This window comes from Urocitellus parryii, chromosome 4, assembly GCF_045843805.1.
Source record: "Urocitellus parryii isolate mUroPar1 chromosome 4, mUroPar1.hap1, whole genome shotgun sequence".
Classification (NCBI taxonomy): Eukaryota; Metazoa; Chordata; class Mammalia; order Rodentia; family Sciuridae; genus Urocitellus; species Urocitellus parryii.
Genome location: NC_135534.1, coordinates 129432764 through 129453497, shown reverse-complemented (window position 1 = coordinate 129453497; position 20734 = coordinate 129432764). Strand labels below are relative to the sequence as shown.

The following is a 20734-nucleotide window of genomic DNA, read 5'->3' as shown; positions in this document are numbered from 1 at the left end:
ATCAAGATAAGGGTTTTAGCTGAAGAAGTTGCTGGAATTTGAAAGCCCTGTTTCAATCCTTATTTCTACAGAGAGGATGTTGTTATGAATTTTCCTTTGCAACCAGGAAAATGGCTTTGGATATTTCTTTAAAGAGATATGTAGGGAGGGTAAGCATCAACTAAAGGTAAAGAATAGGGATGTACCACTCCAACCAACGTCTATTCTTTACTAATTTTCCTTTTTTGGAGGCTCTGGGATTCAATCCAGGAACACTTTACCACTGAACTATAACCACAGTCCTTTTATTTTTTTAATTTTTTGAGGGGTGGGGGGCGATAGGGTCTTGCTAAATTGCTGAGACTTCCTCAAACTGGGAATTCTCCTGCCTCAGCCTCCTGGGTTACCAAGATTATAGGCATATGCCACTATGCCCTGTTCTTTACTAGTATTCATTTCCAGGTTCTTATTCCATTGGCAAGGCCCATGTTTGTAGCAGACATTCCCTGATGTTTGTAGCAGACATTTCCTCAACAGGGAGCAAACTTCTCCACTCCTTTCTTGTCTGTAATATTGTAGGTTGGAGATTCTAAATATTAACCACCATCCTACCCACCACTATCTAGTTCCATAGATAAAAGATACAATGGCCAGAAGAAGGTTAAAGTCGGCTTTATTAATGGATTGGAAATGGATTGGAGATCACAGCTGGGATCTGAGGTTCCTTTCTTCCTCTCCAGAGTGATGACAGCTGAGCCCACTGGGTAGGCCCACCAAACTTACCCACCCAGTCACAGACCGAGGCTGGAACATGGAGAGCCGATCCTGGCTGGGCCTACCACGAACAGGTCCTGCTGGGTCTGTTTATGGCACGGAGACTGGAAGCCCAAAATCAGGTCCAAGATAGAGAGAAAGAGAGAGAAGAAGCAGGAGGACAAGTAAGCAGGGACCTTTAGCACATTATCTCCACCCAGTAGAGAAAGAAGGCCAAAAGAGACCCAAATCCCATCAGTCACAATCATCCCAGAAATCGTCCCAAAGATGGAAGCCTCTCCCCAGTACTTTTCTCCATGTTGGGCTTGTTGGTGGATGATCCTTCCTCTGTTTGACTCAGCAGAAAATGTGGGGATTTAGGAGATTTCACTCAGAGGTGAGGTTGAATAAGTGGCCAAAGGTCATTTTTTGTTAGTCTTTTGGGTCATCAGAGAATAACCCAAACAAAAGCACTGGCTGGAGCCAGGACCGCAGGTACATAGGTCACCTCACCCCTGGGCACTAACCACCGAATTCCTTTTCTCCCTTCTACTCCCATCCTTCTGAAGGTTGCTGAGTAAGAACCTGACAGACTTAAAAGGCCACCACAGCTAGGGGCCAATTCCCCTTGACAGGTTTTCTTTCTGTAAGCTCCTCTTTTCATTCAAAGTAACACCTTCTGATTTAATGTTCAAGTATGGAGTTGTAATCATTGGGCCAATCCTCAGAAGAAGACCTGGCAAGGTTAGTTTGTATGGAGGGGAGGATGGACATGGAATAGCTGATTCCTCTATGGCTTTGACAGAAAGAGAGATCTAAAGGCAAGTGTCACAGAGTTGAGAGTCTAAAGCAACTCTTGCTGGCTGCCTTTCCTGGCAAGTAAGGAGGACTTGATTTCTTAATTTTTCCTCCTAATTTTGTTTATTCTTTTCTATTTCTCTAGTGTTTTGTGCTTTTTTAATTTTCAGTACTTGGTTTGAACCCAGGGCCTGGGGCATGCTAGGCAAGTGCTCTCCTTCTAAACTACATCTTCAACTCTTTTTATTTCTTATTTTGAGATAGAGTCTTACTAGGTTGCTAAGGCTGGTCTTGAACTTGCCATCATTTTGTTTCAGCCTCCAGAGTAGGTAGGATCACAGGTATGCACCACCATGCTCAGCTCTCTAATTAATACTATTACTAATATATTTTGGAGGCACTGGGGATTGAATCCAGGGAGACTTTACCACTGAACTATATTACACCATATTTTTCTTTAATATTTGAGCATATATCCAGGTCTAATATTCCTGCTTTGGGCCTGGGTGACTTCTGCAGAGAGTTAATCTCATCTACTACCTGTGATTCTTTTCATATTATCACCATTGAAAGGTGACTCAATTTATGTTCCTAAAGGGAAACCTTCTATAGTTTCCATTAAGATGACTACACAACTGTACTTTAAATAAAACTGAATGATTGCAAAAAAAATTATTTTACCCCAGAGTATTTTTATTAGGGATTCCTGCCACCATATTAACATATAAAACAATCTGGATGTTGACAGAGAAATGCAGATTTCACTATACAAAGGTAAGGCTCCATCACAGTACCATGACCCCCATCTCTCTAGTATTTCAATAAAATCAATTGTGTTTTGAATTTTCCCCAGAGTTATATTTTAAAATATCAGACAAACCACAAGTAATACTCCAAATACATAACATTTTACAATATGGTCCAAGCACAGATAGAAATACATGATACTTTACCTACATTATTTTCATAATCCCACTTGCATTAGCACTAAAGACAAGGTTGTGTGTGTATATGTATTTGCCATATGCATTCCTGTGTGTACAAATCCACAAAGGTACACACAGCAGTCTTTATGAAAAATTCAAATCTTTGAAGCTGTGGTTTTTACCCACCATGATATCTGAGAGGGAAAGGAACAACAACATGTCACAAATTCTTCAACTGGGGCAAAATAAGCATAACTATGTATGAAAGGCATATTGGTTGTGTCTATACAAATACATATATACAAATTTATATGTAAACACATATACCGATAATATGGAATATACATATACTCACACACATGCTTTGAACTCTGTGTCTTACTACTACTTATACCATCTCCTTTTCAAAGCAGTCTCCACATTTGATGCAGGCAAGTGGTGACTAACACAACTTAAGTGGGTATTTTTAAAAGGCTCTGATTTTAAACCAGAATCCAATTTTACTTTGGATGGCTATTATTTAAATCAAGTAGATCCTATTCTGTCAACTCTGTAACCTGAAAATATCTTCAATAAACAAAGAAGTATCTGCCTAAGAGAAAAGAGATGCTAACTGGAAATGGCATATGTATCTCATGGTTGGATGACATGTGATAATTATCCTGCGTATTTTTCAAATATTTTATGATGAAAAAATATAGCACTTCCATAATTTAAATATATTATTTAATATTATTTTTTTTAAATTGAGGGCTAGATAATTTGTCTTGGTTTTAATTTCAAAGAAAATGATAGAAAGGGGACTAGATTTGTATAGACTACACTGGAGTACCCTTATGTCAAAAAAGAATAGAACATATTAAAACTTCAATTTCCAAGCTGACTACATGCAAATGTCCAAAATAAATTATTGTAGGTTCCAATCAAAGAAAATATACTTCTATATTAGTATAAATCACTGAAAGTCCACAAGAAGAAAAGCCTGCAAATATAATAGCAAGTATATATATTATAATGTGTTCAACAGAGGCCTCATGAACTGACTTTCAACATTTACTTTCAAAATTAAATATCTAATAAAGAACTAACAGCTCCATTGACTGAGTTGCCCATTGACTGGAATGCCCAATTTGGAAATTATGCTAATGGTGGCATTGGAGGGTCATTAGGGAGATATTATAGGTGGGCCCCATTTCTTTATAAGAAATCCTGCACTCTGTGCTGTAAACCTCAGACCCTTTCTCACTCATACCAAATGTTGGTAAGTACTCTGCATGGGAAAGCATCAGACCCTTTCTATCATGGATTTAATGGTGTGGAGGAAGGTACAACAGGATTTGTCTGTTATCTTATTCTCTACCCAGGCTGAACTGATTTGTCATCTGATGAGCACTCTCATTTTCCCAATGGAAGCCCAATGATGAATAAGTTTTTAAGGAAACCATGCAAGGAAAGAAGAATATTACCCACCATAAAGAATAAATCTTGGTATTTATCAAAAAGCCACTCATCCTTCCTCTCTCTCTCTCTCTCTCTCTCTCTCTCTCTCTCTCTCTCTCTCACACACACACACACACACACACACACACACTTTTGAAGTTTCTTCCACAGAATCACAATGAATGGCATGAGGGACCAAAAAATTTACCTTAAAGTTTCTCCACTTTTATTTAGATCCACTTAAACATGTTTATGTCAACTGGACAGCGAGTGCACTTTACATCATTGAATGCCTCTTGTCACCATCCCTTTCATGAAAGACACCCTTTGCCTTCCACCACCTGCCTACAGCCTCACCAGAACTCTTCTTCACTACTTTCCATTAGTTCAATTTCTATCTGTATCCACTCACTCTTGTTTTAATATACAATAAACAATCAACTGGTATATCTTTTACCATTTTTCCTTTAAAATTTTACTATCTTTTAAAAGCATTCTGCTTCCCTAGCCCAAATATATGGACAGAATGCAGACAAAAGTACCAAGTCATCTTGTCCAAAACTTTGAAAAATGGACTTCCCTGTGTCAACTCAATGTTCTCAGTTTCTACATCCTCCATTCCCATCATCTGTTTGGGGAGCTTACTTACTAAATTGTCTTTCTACCCATTTTCTATCCCATATGCAAGTAATAACAAATTATAGACTTGTTCAGCCAAAAATATTTTAAAAAACAAACTGTTGCCAAAACATTAAAAAATTCCCAATATACCTTTGTGCATTGTTAGTCTTACAGTCGGTATACTTAAATAACTCCAGGAGGCTTTTTTTTTTTTGCTAAAAATTTACCAAAATAGTTTGAACACATAAAAATAGTTTTAAAAAAAACAAAACAGAAAGCCCAGCATAAATTTAGTTGTATAGGCATTGGTTAGAGGACATCATTTTCCACTAAGGATTATATTCAAAAACTTTCCCTTAGGTTTGTACTAAAATTCTGATTCTGAACCTTATAGCTGTGATGGTGCCAACTATTAAAAACAGGGAAATCTATTCAGTCCAATGTATTATGCATTATGTTATAATAGTTGTCTACACTTAAAATAAACATATTTTGGTTATGTAAAGGTCATCTTCCTGACCCATAAGTAAAACATCTATCTTTGATTTAAGTGCATTTAATTATGAAAAGCTAATGGAGGGTTTGAGTGATCAATTATGAGAAAGGAACATCTGTTGGCAACCCCATGTCCATTCAGAACCAGGCATCTACTAAAAAAAAATCACTAGTATTGAATATAGCCCTTAGTTTTATAAGATATTAACCTCATGAGCAACCCAGCATGTAGAGAATGAGGTTGACCTTCCCAGCCACCCACTCTTTGAGGGGACAGTAGTATTCATAGTGAAACTGCTCAAACTCTGGTGTCTGGCGGATTTCACATAAGAAGGAGAGATCAATACCTGACTCCAAAAGGAGGAGGAGCAGGGGAAATACAAAGAGCAGCAGTCCCAGGCCCACCACAAGGAGCCTGGAAAAACTCTTGACCAGTGGGTTCACCCGAATATGGCCGGTCAGAATGTCATAACTCCATGACAAAGCTCGACGAGCCTCCTTCAGCTCCTCTTCTTCAGCAACCAAAAAGGCATTTTCATCTGCTTCCAGTTCCTCAAATGAATCTGTATCTTCTCTTTCCAACTCAAGCCTAGATGGACAGTCAAAAAGCATGTCAATCTCATCATCATCAACAGGGGTGGGGAGCAGGCTGGCACTTGGGTTGTATGCTAGTTCAGAGATGGTCAAGGGCTCTTCTTTTATTTTATCTTCTTCTTCACTTGGGGGATCTTCATACTCTCGAGCTTCCTTTACTGGCGAGCTGGAGATCAGGGGAGCAGAAATGTCCTCTTTAGGCAATGGAACACCTGCAAAGAGACATTTTTTCCCTTTATTTTAAAGTCCAGATTTTCTTTTCCCACAAAAACCTGTGGGTACATACAAAACAATGGATGGAATTTAAGGGATCCATGAAATTATCCTATGACATACTGACTTTAAACAAAGTCCTGTTAGTGACATTCTCTGCAGAGTAAATTCTAAGGTCAACACACTAAACCAAAATAACCAACACTTTTCAAATGGTTGGAAACATGTACAACATTTAGGTGTGTGATTCTGGTCTGCAAACCTCCAACTGTGGTCATGTTTATAAAAATAAAAATTACAATAATTCATTACTATGTTATGAATGATGTCTTTTGGAAGTCAAAACTGTCAACCAATAAGCTATATAAAACTATGTTGTACCACATCATACTATAGCATATCATAGCATAGCATAGCATAGCATAGCATACCATACCATACCATACCATACCATAGAAAAACTATAATTTCTTTATCATTCTGATGTATTGTTTTCTAGTCTTCCTTCTAGGCACAATTTTGTGGATCTAGTTGAGCACCTTTAATCCAAACATCTAAAATCTGAAATCCCAAAACATTTTGAGTGTGTCAATGCTCAAAAAAATTTTGGATTTCAAATTTTTCAAGTTAGAGATAATCAGTAAAGTCTATGAAAATATTCCAAATTCTGGAAAATTCTGAAATATTTCTGCTCCCAAGAATTTTAGGTAAGGAATACTATAATTGCAATCATACTATGTCCACAAACAAATATATTGCTTCTTCATTTAACATTTTAACTTAAACATTTTGTATGTTCTCATTGGTATAACTTATAAAGAAGGCCAAATTTCCTGTTTAGTTAATATAATAAGTTAGCCATCCATTGGTGAACTCTTAGATCAATTTACAGTTGTAAAAACAATGTTCTAAAAGACGTCTTCACATATAAAGCTTCTTATCCCTTTTGTTTCAGTTAATTTTCAATAAACAAATGTTTAGAAGGCAGATTGCTTGGTCAAAGGGCATGGATTTCTCTGAAAATTTACTGGGGAAAGATGTTTTTCAATGTCTTCTTTTACAGATGGAAAATTCAACTACCTACTCTTGGGTGTAAAGACTAGCCTCCCAATTTTGAGTTTTGGCTTCTCAATGGAAAATGAGGACAGCATCAAAGCAGTTTTTCCCAGGATGTATCTACAATACGACACCAAATTGGCAGCCAGCTGCATTAGGTAACTGTAATCCAGCATATGTTTCACAATTTCTCTCTTCAAAATGTACAAGAGTGCATTACTGCTTTTATGTTTCAAAAGTCAATCCTGATAGCTCTGGTCTAAGATCACTGAATAGTCCAAATAAAAAATACCATGAAAAGTATAAACCATCTACCAGTGACAAGAAACACACAAAAAGACGTTCAACATCACAAATCATTAGGGAATCATTCAGGGAATGCAAATCAAAACCAAAATGAGATACCACTTGATGCTTGTTTTTATGGCAATAATGTTGGTGAGGATGTTGAGAATTTAGAACTCTGTACATTGCTAGGAGAAATATAAAATGATTGTGGAAAGTTTGGTGGTTCCTCAAAAAGTCAAATATAGAATTATCATACAACTCAACAATAGAATTGAAAACAGGAATTCAAAGCTTGTATGTAATGTTCACAGCAATGCTGTTCCAATAGTCAAAAGATGATAACAATCCAAATGTCCATCAGCAGATAAATACACAAACAACATGTGGCATATCCATATAATAAAATATAATTATTCAGCCATAAAAAACAACAAAATCGGTCTGGAGTTGTGGCTCAGAGGTAGAGTGCTTGCCTAGCATGTATGAGGCACCGGGTTCTATCCTTAGCAACACATAAATATAAAAATAAAGATATTGTATCCACCTATATCTAAAAAATAAATATTTAAAAAAGTGAAAGAGGCCAGACACAAAAATGTCACATAATGTATGATTCCATTCCTATGAGATATCCACTACAGGTAAATCCACAGACATAAAGTGCTTTGTAAGGGTAGTAACCAGGGACTGGAAAAGAGAGAAATGAGCAATGACTGATGGAAACACAGGATTTTCCTTAGAGATTATGAAGATGTTTTGAAGCTAGTTGGAGGTGTTAGTTGCCAACACTATGAATGTCTTAAATGCCACCAAATTGTTCACTTCAAAATGGTTATTTTGTGTTGTGTGAACTTCATCTCAATAAAAACAAAAAATAAGTAGGGTGTGGTGGCACACACCTGTAATCCTAGCAACTCAGGAGCCTGAGACAGAAGGATCACAAGTTCAATGGCAGTCTAAGCAATTTATCAACCTTGGGCAATCTCATCTCAGAACAAAATTTTTTTAAAAATTTAAAGATCTAAGGGTGTAGCTCAGTGATAGAGTGCCTCTGAGTTAATCAAAGTGCCACAAAAAGAAAAAAAATAAATGTAAGCCTGTATTGGTTTAGATGTGGTATCCCCCAGAATTCACATGTAAGACAATGCAAGAAGATTTGGAGGAGAAATGATTGGGTTATAGCCTTAACCTAATCAGTAAATTCATCCCTGATGGGATTAACCGAGGGTAGCTGGAGGCAGGTGGGGAGTTGCTGGAAGAATTGGTTCATTGAGGGCATGGCTATGGGGTACATATTTTGTATCTGGAGAGTGAGGTATCTCTCTGCTTTCCTCTGCCACAGTCTTCTGCCATGAGCCCTGAGGAATGGAGTTGGCTGTCTATGTAAGACTTTTGATTCTGCAAGCCCTCAAATAAATTTTTCCTCCTAAAATTGTTCTGGTCAGATCTTTTAGTCACAGCAGTGAAAAATCTGCCTAAAAACAAAGCCATAAGTTGTCTACCACCATAAAATGTCTAAAGGGAGAAAATACAGGGTAGGGAAGGATGAAAATAGTATGGTTTTTTTGGAGTGCTTAATACTTACAAATGCAGGTGCACCCTATCCCTAACAGGGGGCTCATGTTTCTCACCCCCTTAGAAAAGCTGTGAAAGTCATGAATCCTATGTGAAGGTCTCACTGCTCTGCTACCACTTCTAGCCCCATTTGCTACTTTTCTTTGCTTCTTTGGTTACACAGATTGCCCATGCTCTTTGTTCTTATCTAAAAGCATTATATATGTAACATATAAAAAATAGAATACAAATATATAGTACTATAATATGTAAATATATATCAATGTATAATATAATTATATATGTTGTTATGTATTACTGTATCGTATATATTATGTATAAGTTATATATATTTGTATTTTATATATATATGTATGTATGTGTATGTATGTATATATATATATGATTATTCTCCTCAAATGCCCTAATTTGCAACCCTTTCTCTATCTTCTGCTTCCTATATCCCTCTCCTATAGCCAGAAGACAAGGGAAATCTCACATTTCCAGGCTGCAATATTTTGTAGATTGCATCTTTATTTTCCCAAGTGCTCAGACCAAAAACCTTGACTGTTCTCTATTCATACCCACATTGAACCTGTCAGTAACTTCTGCTTTTACCTTCAAATTGTGTCCAGAATCTGACTACTTCTTACCACCTCCATGGCTATCACCCTGATCCAAGCTGCTATTCTTTCTCATCTAGGTTATTGAAACAGTCTCTTATATCATCTCCCTGATTCAGTCTTCATGCAGGCAAGGGCCACTACCAACATAGCATCTGGAGTGATTCTTTGAAAACATGAGTGAACCATGCCACTCATGTTCTCAATACTCTCTAATGGTTTTTCATCTTCCTCAGAGGGAAAGCCAAGTTGTTTAGGGATGTCTAGGACCCTACTCAATGTCCTCTTCCCCTTCCTAACTTTTCTAACCCTGTTCTCCCATGACTGTGTCTCTCACTCCACTCCAGCCACCTAAGCAGATCTGCTGTCCTTCAAGCATGCCAATCACGTTCTAACCACAGGGCCTTTGTACTTGTTGCTCCCTCTGCTTGGAGCACTCTTCCCTCAAAATTTTCATGCTTTCTTCCTTTGAATGTCTTGAATCAAATGTCACCTTCTTTGTGAGGACTTTTTTTAGCCACACTATAGAGAATTTCAGTCTTTATTCCTAACATTCTCCATTCCCCTTCTTTCATTTATTTTTCTTGGGAGAAGTCTAAAATGTAAGGGGAAAATAGAATAATAGTAAAGAGTGAAACCCCTTCAGAGAAAAACAATTACAGTAACTAATTCAGGTATGATAATGGCCAGGACCTCCACAGGTCAAGCAGGTACCTAAATGTGAACAGGTATATAGGGAGCGATGGAGGCTGGAAAGAATTGACCATTTTGAGTACCATCTAAAAGCTTTAAAATTCACACTTACATCTGTATGGTCCACAAAAATACACCTGTGGGTCTTTTCAGGCATTCAGGATGCCATTCATAAAATGCTATAATTTTTTTAAAAATCAGCCAAATTTCTAATATTTTAAGTCACTCACATCTGCCAAGTTATTGATCTCAATAATAGATATTCACTTATTTTCCTGGAAAGGAGGTAGGCAGGGATATAAAAGCTTTCTTCCCTTTCCTAATTTTTCTAAATATGAGTGTAATGTACTGAAGATTCGTATTACTTTTCCTTCATCTCTGTGCTCAAATTGTAAGGCAGCTGGAGTACAATGGAAGAGAACCAGTCAAAAGCTGGACAGCCTGGGTTTAAATATCAGCTTTGTCTTTACTCATATTATGAGCTTCAGTGGCTAAAGATTACTTTATATTCTTGGATCTCAGTTTGCTTAACTACAAAATAGGAGAAACACCTATTTCACTAGGTTGGGGAGAGGGTAAGTGAAATTGTGGATGTGTAAGTGATGCTGACAATTTAAAAAACCTACAAAAATCAGACATTATGATCTCAACAAAGAACAATAAACAGCACTTGCTCTATTATCAAACATTTTTTATCAACAAATACATTCATTTTATAACAAGTCCACTATGGAATACAAGGTGAATTTAATTATAATTGGTTATGCAAATCTTCTTAACTGTCCTTGTATGAGATATGCTAAAAGTTTCATATGTACCTTTTCTGGTGAGTTCCATAATGACCAGAAATACTAACTTAGTATTATTCAATAATAAATAATTATAAATCTATCAATAAATAAATTTATTTTGCTTTATCTATATCTGATAAGCTTTCTGAATATATCCACAAAGCTCAATTAGAAAGATTGAGAACTTTGTTTTAGAAGAAATGGCAATGATCATGGAAAAGTAAAAAGCTTTCCAATTTACATAACTATGCAGACCTATTAAAATTAGTGAATAGCTATAAAGTTTCTGACAAATAAGAAATACTTGTTAAATGTTGTAGCTGGTTATACATACTTTCGTAATTTTCCTTATATGATAGATACTAAAAGTTTCCTACATACCTTTTCTGGTGAATTGTGTATTTCATTTAAGTATAGTAATAAAATTATATGTTTTATACCATTGTTTTCATTATTTATTTGAAGAAATAACTTAAGAAGTAATAATAACTTACATAGCAAGAATCAGAAGACAAATACTAATGGAGTAGACTGGCCATGGGCAATAGGTAGGATGCCTGCCATGTATAATGAAGCAGACTGACACCGCCCATTTCCATTAGCACTATTTGCACAGATCCTGATATAATGATATGCCCTAAAGATACATCATGCATCATAGCAGCCCAACCTACTCAGTAGACTGTTGATGGATGCTACTAGGAAGCTGTTCTTCATCTTATTGCTGAAGGCAAAATATAGGGTCTTTATTGACACACAGCAAAATTAGTGGCAGATAAAAACAGAATGAGCATTGCTCACATTTACACAGAAACGAGCTATCAATTGAGCATGTGTGTGATAAAATCACAATACCATAGCCAGAGTTTCCAGAAACTTGTGATGTACTATATAGCTAAAGAGTCTGGCTAATGACCCTTGTCTAGTTTCCTGTGCATGATGACTTTATCAATTAAACAATGTGGTATCAAGCATCACTAAAATGCCTTAAAATGAAAACACTCACACCCCCACCTCTTAAGGTTATGGAAAGGATCAAAACTGCAAAGAAGAGAACAATGTAAGAAAGTCCTTTGGGGACAATATGGGGACATCAGAACATAATTGATCATCTGCCATTTGCATTTAACTACACTGACCTCCTTAAGTTGACTTTGGAGCTTGGGTTTGTTGAGATAATGCTAAGCCCACGTGGCAATGTCTTTCCCATTTAAAATCTGCCATGTTTATTGCCATCATTTGGCTAAAACCATACTGCCTTGCTTTGCAGACACTTTTCAGCCTCATTTGCTGCTTCCTATGTCATGGCCACTGGTGCTCACCCTGTGAGGCCTTCATCCATGCTGGGAGGCTTTGGCAAATGACATCATTGGCAACCATTATTCTGGTTCCCTCTGAGGAGCTCTGTGCTAGCACCCAACTATGGAATGCCCACTAAACTCCAGAGCAGTAAAGCAGTACCACCATTCATCCAAGAGGAGGGTCCTTTAGAAGATCATAGAGGCATTTCAGACATCACAGTGATTGAAGGGGCTGATGTCATTTAGTGGGTGAGGGTCAAGGATACCAGATATCTTAAAATATTTAGGAGAGTTCCACAAAATAAAGAATTATTTTGCATTCCAAAAAACTTTCAAATGTTAAATATTAGATTATCCATAATGAACATATTTATAATGATCTGAATCTAGAACCTACCTCTGTTTTACATTTAAACCTAAAGCATTTGAAGTAGCATTTTAACATAGTTTGAATTTTTCAGGATTGCAAGCATTGGGTATGATGAACTCTTTTGCTAAGAGTTGTTTAGCAGTTCAGAATATTACACCATCACCATCAGAGATGCCAAATGTATTGGAGTTGCCTGCAAAGTAACACATTTTCACCTTACATCTGTTCCATCCACCCACCCCTCCCCATTCCAAGCATCTCACTCCTTTGTTCTGCCTCCTAGTGAATCCTATTTGAGAAAAGCCTTTGGAGAGTCTTATTTAATTAAGAATGACTTTCTAATTTCTCTTTCTATTACAGTTAGAACATTTTGACTTTACATGTAGTTTTTTAAAGTTACATGTGTTGCATCTCTGAGCGAGAACATTACAAGATTTTTGTTGTTAAAGGGAGATGCTGGATCTGAGAGGGTGGACAACCACAGAACAAATGGGTGTAAAGTTGGCGGGTCTCTGCAGAGGGCATATATTTGTTGCTAACACAAGAACCAACCTTCTCAAGATGGGCTAAACTCTATCAGCTTAGCAAGTGACACTCCAGGAGGTGTGCTATATTCTGAACTGAGGATAAAGAGAAAGTGAGGGAGGGGTAGGAGAAGGAGGCAGAACGAGTCATCACTCTATCTTTGGAAAATATGATGGAATGGAAAGAGCAATGGCCTGGAAGGCAGGTCACCTGTCCATTCCCCAGGTGAGCAACAACAATTAGAGCAACCTCAGATAGGTCACTCCATCTGTATAGTCTTAGACTTCTTACCTACAAAATGGACCAGATCCCTCTAGTTCCAGCATTCTGTGGCTCCATCTTAGACTATGTCTGTCAATAAGCTCTCTGACTTAAAGTTGGAGACTTTAAGTAGTGGGACAAGAAGGGAGTTAAGATTTTTTAATGAATAGGGCTGGATACTTTGAAGTATATAATCATGCAGTATTCATGAGAGGAAATCTAAGATTAAAAGAGGATAAGTAACTTGCACAAGATCACAAAGCTCGGAAACAATGGAGCCTGGCTTTATACCCAATCCTGTCTGGCTCCAAAGCCCAGGACATTTTTCTTTTCCCAAACCATCATGTTGCCTGAAGAGAAGGGAATCTGAGAGGCCTGAAGGGACCCTCACCTCTTAACTATAGAGGAATAACCTTCTCTGTTACTGGCCCAATTTTATTTGCTGAAACAATTTCATTATGTATAGGGCAACAATTTGTCCTCATTTGCCTGAGACAGTTCCACTGTGTGGGTGTGGTCCTGGTGGTATTACTAAAATGCTCCTTTTATTCTCAAAAGGTTTGCCTAATCACTCTTAATGATAATTATATGTCAGCTCTCCTATGATTGTATCATAGCCAATATAGAAGCCATAAAACAAAAGTCATTTGCTGCCATGGGGATTAACAGTTTGTTAGAAATAAAATAAATTTTAAAACTTATTATATTCTACATTTGCTATTAGTCATACATTAAATGACTTAAAATGTTTTCTAACCATTATAAGCAGCATGTAGACTTCCAAAATTTCTCAAGACAGTATGCCATTAACCTCTTACAAATTTCTCTCTCCTTTTTTTGAGAATAAAATTTAATCCTTTAACTGTAACTCATGTATCTGATGTTTCTGAACATCTTTGGAAGGCTGCTGGTTCATTCTATTTAAAAATCTATGAAAAGTCATCCCAGTGACTCAGGAAAGTATACACAAATGGAAACTTAGATAAAGACACGTGTGCATGGCAAATCCTAATGTCCTCCCCATCCCTGAACCCCAACTGGAATATGGAACACATCCTTTCATGTAGGTAGGCAGTCCTATTCCACAGCAGAGTTGGCAGTGTGGCTTATTCTTTTCACTTCCTCCCCATCCTTACAGACTTTGTCCTTGAAGACTGAACTCTCTTTCCCTTATGACCATCGCCTGATGACCTCCTGGTTTTGCATCTACTCTTACTAACTCTTTTGATACCCATATTATAATCATCTTGCATGACTTTGATATCTAGAGCTCATGTGGATGATTCATGCAATCATTGTCTTTGCATTTCCATTTAGCTGCTCTGGCAGCCCACTGAAATGGCTCTCATCAAGGTCTCCAATCACCGCCATATTTCTAAGCCTGAGTGTGTGTGTGTGTGTGTGTGTGTGTGTGTGTGTGTGTGTGTGTCCTCCTATTCTGAGACTTTATACTATCCTGGTTTTTATTCAATGACTCTATTTCTTCTGTCCTCACAGTCTCCTCACCTGTCTTTGCAGTGATCTCAATTCTCTGCTCTTCTCACTCTATACCTTCTTCCTTGAAGTCTCAATCATATGTATGGCTCTGATATGCTACTGCAGAATTGCTCTACCTGGTAACTACAGGTTATCAGTGTTCCTTAAAATTCTTGAAAAAAAATGTTCTACAGAGAAGTTTGCAAAACTGTGCACATTCTATTATCCTTTGGGACATTATTATCAACTTTAAGAGTGTAAGTTTGGAAATCACTTTTCTGGACTTGAATCCTGACCTTGAACAAATTGTCATGGATCAGGTATTAAATTACTTTATATCATTCCTTTCATCTATAAAATGGGCAAAATTCCAGGACATATTACATGCAATACTGTATGCAGAGGAATTCATGAGCCAATGCACATAAAGTTCCTGACACAGGTTAAGCATTCAATAATTTTACTATTGGGCATATTAAAATGTATGCATGGTCTTGGAGAGAAGAAATCTGTTTCACTTTATTCAACCCAACTTTTCCAAATTTATTTGCCACAAGAACATAGAACACAACTAAGCTTGAGAAATACATGTTACTGAATATCTAAACTCAAAACCCTCCAATAAGCTCCAGATGTTCCACACAACTATACATAGGAACATCAGTCTCAATATATCCAAAACCAAACTATATCATCTCCCGCTCAACTCTTTCTCTCCTCGATCACTCACTATATAGTAAGTGGCATAATTTTCTACTTAGTCTCCCAAACCAGCAATCTCAGTGTTGACCAATATTTCTTCTACCATCTGCTCACATCTGTCCCCAACTTCTCCAAACTCTGCTCTTATCTGCTTTCAAAGCCACACCTGTCTCTTTACTCACACCACTTCTCATCTGAATAATAGCAATAGCATCCTAACTAGTTTTCTTGACTTCAGTGTGACTTCTTGGGAATTATTTCCAGAATAATTATTTTTAAATGTCAATTAGTTATATCAGTCCTCTTCTTAAAAGGTTTCTCACACCTTTCAGGCTAAACTCTTTAGCTTAACACAAAAACACTCTGCTACCCCATGTTTCTACCGTATCAGTTTATTTAGAGGGCCAAATGTGTCATGTCATTGCATGTCTCTGTGCCTTTGTACAGACTATTGCCTCTTCTGAAAATGTTCTGCACTCAGGTGGATCTTATTCTTTAAGACCCCATGTGTCATCTCCTCTAGGAAAGCTCTCCTACTTCCCACTCCCAGTCTGATATAGATGCTTTTTATCCCCGAATACCATTGTACATTTTTTCCACAAATAATTAGTCTAACCCATCCTAGTAATTTAGACTCTTTGTCACCTTTGGTTTAGAAATGAGCATAGAAGCTGACCCTGAAAATAAAATTGAAGGACAGAGAGAAAATAAGGCATGAGAGGGGGGAATGAACTTATGAGAAACTTTTTTTTTTTTTTTTGCTTCTAAGAAGAACATTCTGGAAAGGTTTGACTCTATCTATCTCTTGACATTGTTGTAACTAAAGGAGACCAGCAGAAACTCTGGCAGCCAACCTATAATGTCAATGGCCACAGCTCTGAGGGAAATCCTGGCCAACAGGGAAGAGAAGCGGAGGGAGATGAAATGAAATTGGTTCTCTACCCTGGAATCCTTTCTGCCTCTGGACTTGTTATCTTGGGTAACAAATCACCTTATTATTGAAACAGGTGTTAATTAGAATTCCCCCTTACTGACTGCTGGATGGCATCTAACTGGTGCAGCTGTCATCCCATCTTGTGGATCTGTTTATCATCACAATCAGTCATCGCACCGTGCTACAGTTTTATTGTGGATTTTTCATTAAATTTTTATCTCCTAAAAAGTAAGGACTAGAATTACAGATTTTATAATTGGCCTTAATATTTTTAAAATTGAGTTCTCCTTTCATTAATCTAAAATTCAATGCAATGGAGTTTATGTATGATGGCAAACACGTGTAATAGCCAAACATTAAAAGGATTTCCACCAAAATCAGGAACATGACAAAAATCTCTCACTACACAGCAATATAATTCTAGGGGCTCTAGATAATACAATATGATAAAGACAAAAATAAGAAGTATAAATATTAGAAAAGAGATTAAGCTCTATTTTTAGATGATAGGATTATCTATATGAAATAAAGATTAAAATAAACTGAGGGAGGACTGAGGTTGTGACTTAGTGGTAGAGCATTTGCCTATCATTTGTGAAGCACAGGGTTCCATTCTCAGCACCACATATAAATAAATAAAGATCTATTGACAATTAAAAAAAGTATCTAAAAAATAAATAAATAAACTGGGGGAAATAATTCATGGAAATTCAGTAAGCTGTTCAAAAGCAAGATCCACATATAAAAGCAGATGACTCACTAAATGCCAGTAAAGACATTATAAAAATATGATAATGAGAAACTTCATTCAGAACAGCTAAGTGTACAAAGTAAGATAGTCATATAATACTCAGGAATATCCATAATAAGAAATATGCAAAATTTCCACAAAGATCATATTAAAACATAACAAGATGACATAAAAGAAAATCTCAATAAATGAAGAAGCATAACAATATTCCTGAATAGAAGCCCTCAATGTTTTGAAAATTTTATTCTCTCATTAATCTAAGTTTCAATGCTATTGTAATACAAATACCAACTCATCTTCAAAAAGATAAATGGAGAAAGTGCTCACAAATGACAAAATAATTTTGGGTAAAAAAAAGCAATGAGTGCCTCCAGACAATGGAATATTTTTCAGTGCTAAAAAGTATTGTGATGAAAAGACATGGAGGAATCTTAAATGCTTATCACTAAGTGAAAGAAGCACATCTGAAAAGGCAACATACTGTATGATTCTAACTATACGCCATTCTGGAAAAGGCAAAACTACAGAGACAGTAAAAAAGATCAGTGTTTGTCAGGGATTAGGGGAAAGGAGAGATGGACAGGAATAGTAGAGGATTTTTAGGTCAGTGAGATTATTCTGTATAATACTATGATGATGAATACATGTCATTATACATTTGTCTGACCCACAGGACATCTGACACAAAATGTGAAAACTTAATGTAAGCTGTGGACGCTGGGTAATCACAGTGTGTCAATGCAGGTTCATCAATTGTTAACAAATGTGCCCCTCTGATAGGGGCACATTGTGGACGTAGGAGGCATATGGGAAATCTTTGTATTTTCCTCCTACTTTAACTAGAAACCTAAAAGCCACTCTAAAATAGAAATTCTTTTTAAAAAATGTGGGAGGAATTTTACCTATCTATCTACTGTCAAGATTATACTATAAACATAATAACAAAAAAGAAATACTAAAATGTGCGATTCAGAAACATTCCCTTAAGTATAACGAAAATTTGTTTAAAATAAATAATTTGGGGAAAAATTGCTAAATAATTGGAGAAAAATTTATATCCTTATATCATGTCATATACACAAGAAAAGTCCAAAGATGTCAAAAAATTAAACCAAAATAAATATTAGATACCACAGGAAATTGCCATTTTTATAGACCAAAAGTAGAAGGTTATCAGTATTTGTATAGTTCAAGTGAATGCATTAATTATGAAAAAGAAAGCATAATTTTTGCACAAGGAAAACTGACATAAACCCAAACTTGAAATATACAAAAACTAAGTAGTTTGTACATGTAGAAGTTGTCTGTACATACAAAAAATGCCTGATTCAAAAAGTTAACACTTTCTTTTAAAAGTTGAAAATCAAGAACCAATTAATTAGAAGAAAGTTGACATTTTTATCAGGCAAAGGATTAAAGTTCAGATTATAAAAGATTTCCTACAATCTGTAAGGAAAAGACAAAACCACAATAGAAATCTGCAAACATGAATTCTCCAAAGAAAAAAATGCAAATGGTCAATTATCATTTGAGCAGATGTTCATTCTATTAAAAAGGGTTGTACAAATGAAAATAATGTAATCTTATTTTTCTTTCAACATCTAGAAAAATGTTAAGAAACTGGTCACATGAGGATTAGTAATCACATGGGTGAGTAGAGATTCTCATGCATACCTTGTTCCTAAGCATTTGTCTTACAGGATAATTTGATCACTTGCATCAAAAAATAAAAATTTGTATGTTCTTTACCCCAATTTATATTTTTAAGAATTGATCATAGAAATACCAATACATTTATTGTAGCATTATAATAGATAAGTCAGTCCCACACATATGTATGCAATATGGCCAATTTCAGACATTTCCCAGAAAAAAAAAAAAAAAAAATATATATATATATATATATATATATATATATATATATATATATATATATATATATTATCAACTGATGATTGATACCACATATACTTCTTTACTGCTGTAGGGCCTGACTTGAAATTATTATTTCAATTACAGTTTCTTCCAAGGACCATAACATACGATATTTACAAGGAAAAGGAAACTGGAAGAATGTCAGTTTGATCCAAGTGCTCTGATATTTTATTTTAGTAGAGCTCTGCTTTGAAGATAAAGGGGAGCTCTGCCTCACCCACACAAGCAGATCTGAGATCTGAAACATTTAAACAGTGAGAGGAGGGGGAGTGTGTTTTGATCATCCAGTCTGCCTTCTCCTCGTCATCTCTCATTATTGAACAATCTAGAGGAGCACACCACCACTGCCTCCCTCCTAACTCACTGCTGAATAGAAAGCATAATTTGCCTTTTGACAACTTTATGCCATTTCATGGAAAAGGGAACACGCCCTCCCATCTACCTTCTGCACTTGCTCATTCACCCTCCTCCCTGCTTGTCTCTGCCTCTCTCCCTCCCTCCCTCTCTTCCATAACTCATTAAATTTCTGACACTACATTCACCCTTGGCTTCTCACTGAGTCGCTATAGTGAGCAGGAAGCTGGAAGCCTGCATGATTCTTCAGGCACGGGATGACAGCCCAGGGCATGGCACGTACCGGCATTTCGAGCTGTGACCTTGGAGCCATGTCTCAGCAGACGGACAAACACATTACTGCTGCAGTGGTTCACCATGTGCAAGTGGAGGCTTCGTCGAGTCTGGATCTTGACCAAGCATTTTGCCATATTGGATATTCCGATCTCCCCAGGTCTCCTCTGCCTATCACGGCCCAGGCCAGCCACCACCAGCCATAGCAGCTTTGACCTTTTGCTAACTGTCCATTCTGTTTTAAAGGACTGAGGCAGGGCACGCTGAGAATGAATCAAATGTCAGGTTCCTAATGCAGCCAACAGAAATAACTCATGAGGGATAGGCATGGGGCAGGGAGGAGGGCGGAGAATACTATTTTTAAACTCTCTACTCACTTCACTAACAAACAATGAAATTTTATGCATACTCCTCATCCAGACCAGAAGATTCCACCAAATGTCTTACAGCATCCTAAAAATCAAATGTCCCCAGATGGTAAGATGACAACTGTGTAACTCCACAATGGAGAAACAACCCACTTCGATTTCTTCTAAAAATTATTTATTGAGTCTTCAATATCTTCTACTGCAGAGCGGCCCAATAAAAATACAATGCAAGCCACATTTTGAAAAAAGAAAAAAGTGTTTAAAAAGCAAACTATAGTACAATGAATTTTAAATTTAACAATGTGTTTATTTGAAGCCACGATATCCAAAATAGTTTCATTTCAACATGTAACTGTGTAAAAATGATTTATAAAGCAGCTTACATTCCTTTATGAGACTGTCTTTGAGACTGTGTGTGTTGCACACGTGTAGTACATCTCAGTTCTGACCAGCCAAGTTCCAGGACTTCAGCCCCATGTGGGGCTGCCATATTGGACAGCACAATCCCAACAAGGTAGTAAGTTCCTCACATGCTTCACCTTCACCCCCCACAACATTGCTACCATTTTCTTCACTTTACAGATAAGGCTTAGGGAGAATGATTGACCTGGTAAATTCATAAAATTAGTAAGTAGCCAAACTATCATTTTAACCACCTTA

General features: G+C 36.7%; 1 protein-coding gene across 3 annotated transcripts in view; it reads right to left on the bottom strand.

The window, feature by feature from the left end:
- Window positions 1-635: 635 nt before the first annotated feature.
- Frmd3 (FERM domain containing 3) overlaps window positions 636-20734 on the bottom strand; it is a 255835-nt gene continuing 235736 nt past the window's right edge. The window contains exons 1-3 of one of the 3 annotated variants that reach the window (XM_026412473.2): window positions 19717-19996; window positions 5360-5818; window positions 636-857 (exon numbers count right to left, since the gene is read on the bottom strand). In XM_026412473.2, the coding sequence (XP_026268258.1) occupies window positions 844-857; window positions 5360-5818; window positions 19717-19843 (600 nt within the window). In that variant the 5' untranslated portion in view covers window positions 19844-19996 and the 3' untranslated portion in view covers window positions 636-843. Of the gene's footprint in view, window positions 858-2216; window positions 5819-19716; window positions 19999-20734 lie in introns of those variants that run through there. The other 2 variants (XM_026412472.2, XM_026412474.2) reach the window with 2 other exon arrangements.